The sequence below is a fragment of the Leuresthes tenuis genome, unplaced genomic scaffold, assembly GCF_036924035.1.
Source record: "Leuresthes tenuis unplaced genomic scaffold, fLeuTen1.0.hap1 SCAF_18, whole genome shotgun sequence".
In the NCBI taxonomy this organism is placed as follows: Eukaryota; Metazoa; Chordata; class Actinopteri; order Atheriniformes; family Atherinopsidae; genus Leuresthes; species Leuresthes tenuis.
In genome coordinates this window covers 15219047-15230142 of record NW_027325372.1, presented here as the reverse complement: position 1 = coordinate 15230142, position 11096 = coordinate 15219047, and the positions used below count along the sequence as shown (strand labels likewise).

The window sequence follows — 11096 nt, the reverse complement described above, 5'->3', positions numbered from 1 at the left end:
GAGTTTAACTCATGAGCACATTCCTGACTGTCTTTTTACAATCAAAATAGATTCTTTGGGTGCTGCGGGTTATGGGGTGGAACCTTTGTGGTTTGGCCTTGTTCCCCAGATATGCCATCAAACTGGTATCTGAGGACTTTAGAGGCTTGATTGACTCCTTAGACTTTGGCTCAATCTCAATTCCTCTCCTCAGCCCTCGCCTTCTGTCCTGGAGAGGTATGGCTCCCCCTTTAGAGATCAAGAGGTAGTGGTCAGGAATTAAGATTTGGCCTTTGCTGTGTTCTTTAAGCCATTTCCCGAGCAGTTTTTTGAGAGCTGGGAAGTGCTATTGCCATGTTGGAGGGTGTGGCTGGTCTGCAGAGACTTTTAGATGGGTGACAAGTGTCAAAGTAAAGCCAATGTGAATACCAGGAAACAGGTTTTTCAGAACATTGCATTCTAACACAGTGAGCCAAATGGTTTCCTAACCTGTCAGTGGTGTGAATGTTGATGGCCCATCAGTATATAACAGAATCTATTAATTTATTAGTTTTCAAAATAAAAACTAATAGATTTGAAGTTGAGGATTGTTTTAAGGTTTTTGTTGGGTCAGTGTTGCTTGTAGGTAGGTTAAGTCTCTACAAAAGTGTCCTAAGAAGTTACTGAAACTCTTCATAGACTCCACCTTTTATGCCAGTTCAGGTCGAGCATTTTTATTTGACAGCAAAGTCACAAAGCTCTGCGTCAAATACTTTCTTTGTTTGCTTGTTTTTGAGGTTTTGCTCTCATAGCAAACGTTTGGCTTCCAAATTTGCAGTTATTTCTAAACCTTAACAATTCGAATGATCGCTTTGAAATAAAACAGCAAACCTTAAAAGTTGAGGCTGATCCGACTGCTGTCGTGTATTGCATTGAATGCAGGTATGCCCATAAGATTGACCGGTGATTAAACGTTGTTACTAAATGTAATGCCAGCAGTGAAAATGATTACAGTTTAACTTAAACATTTTTCCAAAAACTCTTGAAGAATACAACATCATAAGCAATAAATCACAACACTTTTCCATGAATTGGGAAACAGTCTTAATACCTTATAAATGGATCTCATATCTCTGAAATTATACTGAGCAAAAGTTTATTGAAACAGGACCAACTAACTGGTACAATATTACACAAAATCGATATTTGCTTGTGACAAATTAGAAATGAGTTGAGATATGATTTTTTAAATTTTTTATTTCAAGTTCTCCACAGGGATAAAACTGTTGATATTATTTGCTTACAGTTAAATAGATTTAACGGGATGAAGGTTTGATGGATGCTCTGGTCAAATTTCATTTAGTTAGAAACTATTATTAAGTGAGGGTTGAATGAAGAATCCCAAAATGGGTGAAATCTTGCTCTTCAAAAACAATCACAATGAAATGAAGGCATGTGGAATAGAGCTTGCATTTTTTTTGGTGACATACAATCGACCATCATTGAGAAGTTTGTACAGTTGATTTATTGAAGGAAAATGATATAAATTATGAATGTTAAGCTGTATTTCCACCACAGGAACCTTTTTGAACCAAGCAGGGCCTTTTGGGGCTTCAAGCACACAAATTTGGCGTTGAAAGAGTTCTGGAGGAGAAATTTCACCCCCCCCCAAAAAAAAGGCTAGGGAGGTAAAACCTTTGAGACTACCCTGAATCGTTGAGGTGGGGCTTCCAGCATTGAATATTTCTGATGGGTGGAGTATTCTCAGTGTTGTTTCATTTTCACTTTCTGTCACGCGTCATCTCAGATTTAATATCCACAACAGCTCATGAACTCTGTTAACTTTAACATTTATGATAGTGTTCCAAACTGAATGAGGAGGCAGAGCTCAGATTGTGACAAGATATCAGAGCAATAAAAACATTGACCTCTGAATGCTTCACAACGGTTTAGCTTTAAGGCACTAATCAAAACAGTCAAAAACCAATGGAAATGTGTAACATTAAGAGATTTTAAGTGAGTGGAGCTGATGAGTACAAATTTTTAAAGTAGAGTAGATCATTTTTACATCATCTGAACACGTATTTGACGCGTTTGACCTCCCTAGCCAGCTCATTCTTCTCTGAGAACAGATCAATGTCATCATGTGAATCACACGCACATATGTGACTTAAGCAGCTTTCCATCATATCTAAGCAACCACAGTGTGACAGGATCACAAGCTTTGGTTTCCTGAGGTGAAGCGAAGCATTTCAAGCAGAGTTACCAAAGAGACATTGTTGGTGCATGAACTTCAGTTATATAATACTGTAACTGTTGATCCAGCCTAATTTGGTCCTGTTTCCTTCCAAACAGCCAGACTTCCCTATAATCTTTAAAGTGTCCTGATCAATAGTTTTTCTTTGGACATTTTCTGCTTTTTCTTTAATTTTCAGTCCAGTCTTTGTACCTGAGCATTTTCAGAGGAATGTGTTTTTTTGTTAAGCCACTTAACTCTGACCTATGAATCATTCAAGCAGAAAAAAGGCTCCTAACTCAAGGGATGAACCAGTGTTGTGTCGACACATAACAGAGAACTTAGCAAAGAAGCCATTTTAAACTGGATCTTTAGGCACTTTGATATTAGCATCCTGTCACAAAGACACATCATTTGTTCCCATTTCTTTCGTTGCATCTATGAAAAACAGCAAAGATAACACAGTTTGACAGACAGAAAATAGGATTTCTGCAGCAAGAAGGTGATTCCCAAAGAGCTATTAGCTGAAAACTTGGCATATCTCAGATTTTAAGACCTGGTAGATGATACCTTGTATAATTAAACGTATTACTTAGCTAATTTATCTTCCTTCTCTGTAGAATCCCTTGATTGTTCAAACATGTGCAACTGAGTTTCTCCAACAGCAGAACTGTATATTTCTTTTGTTTTTCCTTGACAAAACCTTTGATATTGACAGTTTTGAGGAAGACAGAAGAGTATTTAGGAGATTACTAACTCCTACAGTGGGTATTTAAAAGAAAAAAGAAATAAACACAGCTTTGTTTACCGCTTGTTTTCATGAAACTTGCACCATGTTCCTGTTATATTATGTGAAAGTACCTGTTGTTTTTGCATGTGCCATATCAATAAAAGTAGCTTAACTTCAGTCATTTTGTGCCTCAATAATCTGAGCTGTGGGTTTACTTTGTATGATTTATTTATTGGGATTTATTAAATTACATTGAATATTCCTATTCCCATTCCTAATATAAGTGTTCATGTTCATTTTCAACAAAGAAATAAACTTGATCATTTAAATCTCTTCCCAGTATACACACAATGAACATATTCTGTATAGATATATTTTAAATATGCATGGAAGTAAATTATCATCTTATCCAATAGGTAATGTTCAAATTTAGAACTGTTCAGCAATTGATTCAGTTACAGCAGGACAGTTAATTTGCTCTGTGCACGAACAGCAGAGGCAAAACCAAACTTCTGGGCAGACAAAGCCAGTATGTGGATATCAGCACCACACAGCATAACATAATTCAACAGATTCGAGTGTTCTACAGCAAAACCTACAAGCATCCCCAAACAGAACACCAACAGATATCCAAGTATGGCTGTGATAGTGATGAAGACTTTCTAAACACAGAGAACAGACACGCTGCAGAAAGATATAACCACGGAGGAGATGACCAGCAGGATGAAATATAGGATAAAGGGAATATTAGGGACATACTGAGAAGTTACACCAAGCAGTCCACAGGAGAGCAACCAAAACACCCAATAACTTTACAAGAAATGCTCAAGATTATTTAAATTTCTTCATCATACAGACGTTCTCCCTATTGCCGTACCTTAAGACCAGTGGAGTCACATTCCTCCTGTAATTACATGGTAATTAATGACACATTAGGGTCATAAAGACACAACATTAAAAGTCAGCATATTTGTAAGAGTAATAGTTATGAGAGTAGAAGCCAGGAACTTGTAAGGTGAAAGGCTTCACATAGACAGATTTGAAATGAAATATTTTGAAGTCAAGGCCAAATGCAAGCATCATCTGTCAGCTTCTTTCCATAAGACTGAAATACAAACATTTGCTGTTTGGAGGTGCGTGTGGTAGTGTGTACTATAAACCCCAAACAGTTTGAATGGCTACTTCTAGATAAACAGGTTATACCTGCATATTCCAACTTTCATTGCCTTTAAAAGGCAGCAACCTTCATGTCTTACTGTCTCATTGTCTCTGTGGTGTTCATCTTACGCAGGCTGAGCCACAGGTAGGTCCACATATTGGGGGAATGATTCCTAACTTTGAAATATGAATAACAGAATATGTTTTTTTGCTGCCACCAGAGCCAGCTGGTCCTCTCACTTTGCTGCTGCTTATGTTTTGTTTTAATTTCAAGATTTTAAAGTCTTGCAGCAGTCGATACCTTTCATAGTTAGAAAAAAAAACAAAAAAACTTTTGTGCAGTAACTTGAATAGAAATGACAAAAACAATAGAAGACAGAGCCTGTTGGTTACAACCAGTCTTACGCTGCTACTATTTGATTATAGAAAATGGTATTTTTCTATAGGTGTTTCCTTCCTAGAACCATGTGTATGGTGCACATTATTGTCAATGTAAGCATATTTATGTACTTTTTCCAGTTCTAAATAGGCTGTTTTGTGCTGTAGTGTCTGAGCGGGGATTGTCGTCATGGATACTGCATCTGATGTATTAGGGGCTGCTGACTCAGGAGTTTCTCTTGCTTCAGTTTTTGCAAGTGCAATTCCAACACATCGCCAATGCACCGTCCTGCTCACAAATAGCTCTTCTAAATACACCCTTTGTAATCCCAGGTAACTACATATTTTTCTTAGCATGTTCTTTATTATTTTAACACGTATTCTCATATCAAGATGTTTCTGCTTGTCTATTTTGCAGGATTTATCTAGATAGCGGACGCTGCTCTAGTCCCCTGCCACATACTATTAAACCTTGTGCATCTGGAGAGGCGCTTTTCATCAAGACTCCAAACACAGCAAAAGGATCTGTCGGTGTGTTCACGTACGAGCTCCTCGATGCTACTACAAATACCTCCACTGAGAAAGTAGCTGTCTTGTTTGTGGTGCCATTTGACCTCAACTTAAGGTCAAACATTTATGCACTGGGAGTCTTTGACAGCAGCAAGGACTGTAATCGCGATCTTTTTCGTGAGATGTCCAAAACTACAAACACAAATTTTGTCAGAGGCAAAGCAAAAGGTCCAAGTCTGACACACAAAAGCCAAAATGTCACCATTGAGGCCACGATGTCAGACTGCCACACCCCTGTTATGAAGGTGAACATTAGTGAAGACTAAGATAAACTACAGATGTTTCTTTAGAACATCAATTCCTCTCTGTTGTCACAGATCTTTATTTTTCTTTCTTGTGGTTTTGTATCTAATCTTAATTCAGTATGTTGTCAAACTTTACAGAATATATTGTGACAATTTAAGGTATTTCCCCCTGTATTGTATTTTCAATTGTGGGTTTCCTGCTTTTGTATTAGAATGACTTTTTGTTTTGTGGTTAAAGTTGTGCAACGAACAATTCAGCAACTGTTCCTGTTATACTTCAATAAATGTATTATTGTCTGGATCAATTTGATTTCTTTTAATCCCCATTTTTATCATACTTCACTCAATATGAATTGGAATCCACTTTGTTGATCCCACATCTTAAACTGTCATCTAGACAAAATAGTAGTTTGTCTAAAACTTTAAAGTTTCAGTGTATGGCATTTAATGGGACCTTCTATACAATGCAATTTTTTTATCCCAGCTGTCACAGGGCGAGAGGCGGGGTACACCCTGGACAGGTGATGCCATAATATGCCTTATTCATATCTTTAAATATCAGGGATCCACTTCAGGGGGAGTCCACCATGTTTCTCACCTCAGACTCTAACCCAGAGCAGATAAGCAATACACAGGCACAGCAAATGGCTATTCATGCTTTTTGCATTGATTGTAGGTTTCTTTTCACACTTGTAAAGAGATCACAAAGCAAGAAGTTATATAATATAGTATATAACCATTTAATATAACCATGCAGATTGCTTCTATTGAAAACCTACGAATATTGTGTTGCTTTTCACTTAAAGGTGGCAATAAAATGGAAGTCATCCAACTTGTGCTTTAAAAAAGTATCTTTTATTTTTTTCTGAGTAAAAAAAAAGGCTAATTTGTTTCAACATACACCCTTTCCAATGCAAATATCCTTAAATATTTGATATTGAGTCTTAGACTTTTGCAAGGTTCCACAAACAAAATTAAGGATTTCTTTATTTTCTACAGTGGAAAACAAAACCAAAGTGATAACCATTTTATTGATTCCTGGAATGGTGTCCAGTTAACAGATTATATTTGTCAAGATCAACTGGTGAAATTTGCCCAGGTTGTATTAACAAATTATTGTATTTTTCTAAGGCTGCGAGGTCTGTTTATGGGAAAGAACCAAGGTCTGAAGAAAAAGCAGCTAACAAAACCTCAGCATGAGCTTGATTGAAATACATTCCAAGGTCTTTTCAATGTATAAAGCCATCATCACAGTCATAGGTAGTTTGAAAAGCATTTAACTACTTTGGTCACAAAATCTTTTGTCTGGTAACTTCTTTCAAATGAGTAATTAGTAAGTTTGTTCCTAATGTAAAAATAGCAATATATACAGTATATAACAATCGTAATAATAAAGGTAATAGTAACAGTTTTTTCCCATCTTTAAAAGCTATCTGTGTAACCCGAAGGAATGGATTCCTACTTTTCATGTCACTCAAACAAAAGGACATGAAGAGTCACCTGTGTACCATCATGCTCACTACCCACTGACGCTGGCTGTTGTGCAAACTCCACAATAAAAAGATGTGGAAAAAATTGACTGTATATGTGAGCAAAGAAGTCACGCGTTGACCCAAGCTGAAGATTGAGAGGTGAGAAACAAAAGTATAGTTCAATGTTTTGCAAGAGTCTCTGTGTCGACACAATTGGCTCTGTGTGTGAGTCCTAAGTACCTTTTTGTTGAGCTTAATAAGCTGGTAGTACAGGTTATGGACTGCATTGGTATGTCTCACACGAACACACACAATCGCAGTATTGATTTATGTTCAAATATAAATCAGAAGTTTGTATTTGAGTTATCAGATGCTATAAAATGGGATGTATATTGTTGTCATGATTGACAGGCTTTATTGACTGTGGCACTTAATGAAAGAGTTATGAGGGCAGCTGTGGGCCTCGACAGACGTACGCAGGGGCATGCTGCGTGTCACGAGGAGGGTGAATCAAATGCATTCTACCAAATGAATAAAATGACTAAGTCTAATCCATGTACTCACACTTCAAAGAAAATAAAGTATCTCTTGAACTTATGTGGGCGGTGAGCTGAAGTGCAGCTCAAAACTCATAAGCCAGCTGGAATTAAACTCTCTTTCTCACATACACACGCACAGAAGGTTGATGTCAGAACAGTACACAAAAAGTCAGGTAATGCAAGCAGGACATCTGGAGGAGGAACATCAAAGCAGACAGTAAGGGGCAGATCTCAGTGAGGGAAAGAATAGTGTTAATAACAAGACAAATTATCAAGAAAAATCACCTGTTTAGTATTTGCAATTTGGTATCAATGTGTGTCATTAAGTTTTATTCGAAATCAAATGACTTTTGGTTGATATCTATGTATCATTTGCTTATACTGACAATAAAACAAATACTATGATTATGTTTGGATTGTGGTGACAATCACTGTGAGATAGAAACAGGTGCACTTTTACAGAGAGCCATTGGAGTTGTTTCAAGATGAAACCGGCAGACGCAAAGGTCCACCAGCAGAGGGAGCAGCCATCATGCAGCACGTCACAGAGGCAAAGGATTTTTGTTTTCATCAGTTGGTTACATTCAATTCCTGGAGACTAACCTTTCTACTTTACCTTAAGAAATGGAGCATGTGCTGTCAGAGCACAAAAACTTATTGACTGAGCCGTAGACCAAATACAAATCAAGGGTGTTCATGAACTTGTTGAGCTTTTATTTGTGCAGTAGGTACGAATCGTTGTTGTGTTTGTGTTTATCCAGGCTGAAGGGGGACCGGTATGTGTGCATGTCTGTGACATTTTCTACAAAATGTTTGGCTACACCAATGTTTAGGCAGAAACAAAAATGTCTAGTAAGATAACTTTTGGATAACACCATGTCTACCTCAGGGATTTACATAGACGTAGTACAGTCATGCATAGTTTGGATGCAAAGACAGATAGTGTGACTAAAGTGACAGGCTGTACTCACAGTTGCTGCTCCTGTTTTCTTGTTGTGGTCTTTTTTACGTTGCTGTTCTGATGTGACCTGACTGCACTGTCCCAAGTTTTCAAATCCATTGACATGAGCGGCTTCGATTTTATGCTATTTATATATATACATATATACAGTAGTTTTCTAATGACCAAGATTTAGTTTTCTACAGATCTGTGCATCAGGTAATCAACATATTCTATCCACAGCCTGGCTATGGGCCCGGAACACAAGAGTTCCATGATAACAAACCAGGTACCAGGTTAATTAACAAAATAATGCACTTTTGATTTCTTTACTGGTTGTATGGTTAAAGTCAATCAGTATCTAAAGACCTGAGCCCACACACCAACTTCCCATTCTGAGCTTGAACGCTCACTGCTTTCACTCTCATAAATATTATGGGGAATTATCTGGAAAAAATACAGGGGGATTCTGTAATTAAAGATGAGTTTTAGAGTAGTGTTATAAACTTCTTTTTAATCCATTTTTTTGTAATAGTGTTACCGGGTGTTAAATAGCATTTGTGTGGGCAAGGTGTTGCAGCAGTGAGACACTGTCCTTTAAACCAAGGTAAAGAAAGAAAAAAACTTTAAAAAAAAACTTTTATTCACTGATAATTAAAAAAGGAAAGAACCATGGAGAGAATGTAGACTCGCACAAATTATACCCCCAAAAGTAAAAGCTATGATTTTCCAGATTGAGGACCAGTCAAAGTCAGATTTTCCACAAGGTGGAAAAATTAAACATGTTAACATTTTTATACAGTGAGAGAGTAGCGACACGCTGACATAAACCCATCATGCCAGAAGTAACAGTAGGGTAAAAGACTGTGGAATTAATTGAGCTACTTATTTTCACAAAAGCCTTTTGTTTGTTTCTGTAGTTCTTGCATGGCTCTTGATGTGTCATGTCCTTAAGTGTGTATCCTTAATTCATTTTACAAAATAGTGTAATTGCCTAATCTTGTTTCTTTTTGTCATTCAGGGGGAAAAAACCCCCCAAACATCTCATATCACCAGTTGAAACAACTTTTCTTCTTTTCCCCTCTCCACAAAAAACGAGGGACTGGATTAACAACCACTAAATCACATCTTTGAAAAATGATCCTTCAAAATCAGCAGCAGGAAGCTCTGCAGGAGCTCAGTATTATATTTGATTTCCTCTGCAGATCAAATCTGTTTGTGTTGGACAGAAGAAGACACATGAGGTGTCAGCTTTCTGATTACCTTCACCACTGCAAAGGTAAAGATATTCAACTGCCCATTGCTGTAGAGTTGCATGAATGCAGCTTTGTCATCACCTAGTGGCAGCACTGTTCCCTTTCATCGTGCTCCTTGAATTCACTCACTGTTACCTTTTACAATCGTCTCATTCATCATTTCACTCTGAATATTAAGCTGGGACATAAGAAATTGACTTCTAGTCAGTTAAAGATCTCGAAATCCATGCATTTTTTTAAAAAGTAAATAAATTGATGGGCTTATACTGAAAGGAGAATAGGGACAGGAACGTAATTCTTAAACTGTTTAGTTAGTTTGGCAAAAATGGAGAATAGGGCTAGACTTGCCCAGAAAATTAAAAAAAAAATGCAATCCATGCAAGCAGTCACTGTGGCAGGGCTCCTAAAAGGAAAACTAACAGGCTCCAGAACTCAAACTCAGCAAGAATACCACTACTTAAATGATGTCAGTGGACAGAACATCTTCTGAGCCTTCAGGGTCTGTTCAGTAGTACTCATAGGACCGCTTTCCTCACCATAGGTGCCATGTTCTACGAGTGTTTTTATGTCACTGAGCTAAGCATCTGTTTGTGAAAGATAAGTGTCTGTTTGTCAGAGATAAGCCCCCAGAATCTATTAAAGCTGTTTTGATAGATTTGAGGATGCAACTGGATGAACAAAATATACCAGGAAATTGGACACATTAAATTAACAGACTACATTCCCAATATACCTATTTCCCCCAGTTGATAGATAAGCCAGTCAGCATTAAAAAATAAGTCAAATGAGGCCTGTTTATTGAAAGAAGAAATATGATAGAATTTACTGAGTTCTGAAGCAATGAGCTTCTAGCTTTCAAAGAGTCTCTGCTGCATCAGGCACACATACCCATATATCCACTGTTGCATGCCATTTGTACTGTAAGGGGATAACTTTGTCCTTTTTTTTAAGCATTGAATGTAGCAAGATTCTCATCCACACACAGAGTCTGCGCTGCAGGGACCTTGGACATCCTGCTCACCCCTTACTGCTCCACACGGGAACAGGATGGCAAAACCAAAGAGGCCTGAGCTCTACATGCACATGAACACACCGAGCTTGGCGTCAACTAAGGTGTGTTTTTCTTCCACTCTGGGCCTCAGTGAGATCCATCTGTTCATCCTGCACAAGCAAACATGTCTTCTCTTCCCGTCTCCAGAAAATGCCAAATACTGGAATAAATGCAATCACTAGAAAGAGTCAGAACATAAAGATAAGATACACATGCTTGTGAGCATTTATCATTGCTGATATGTGTGAGTGTGTATTTGTGCAGGGATGGTAGGCGGGTACGGAAGCAATTCTGTTCTGCTCTGTTTGGCAGTACATCAGTGAACATTTTTCTGTTTCTCAATCTGCACCACTCTCTAGACCCCTCCGTAAACACTTACCCATCTCCATCCATCCTCTGAATCACATCACAATCACCCTCTTGCGACAGCCCTTCCATTTCTCACCCTGCCAGCTCCCTCTTAATAAAATCCCACCCTTCTTTTGTCGGCAGTAGAGGTTTGAGGTATGGATTTGGTTTAGATATTTATGCATTTTGTAGGATAATTAATGAGGAGTAGCAGG

General features: G+C 37.8%; 1 protein-coding gene across 1 annotated transcript; it reads left to right on the top strand.

The window, feature by feature from the left end:
- Positions 1-4650: 4650 nt before the first annotated feature.
- On the top strand, positions 4651-5296 carry LOC140274714 (DELTA-actitoxin-Aas1a-like). The gene is made up of 2 exons (XM_072370083.1): positions 4651-4793; positions 4879-5296. Exons 1-2 carry the CDS (start codon positions 4651-4653, stop codon positions 5294-5296), a joined length of 561 nt encoding a protein of 186 aa, XP_072226184.1.
- The last annotated feature ends 5800 nt before the right edge of the window (positions 5297-11096 follow it).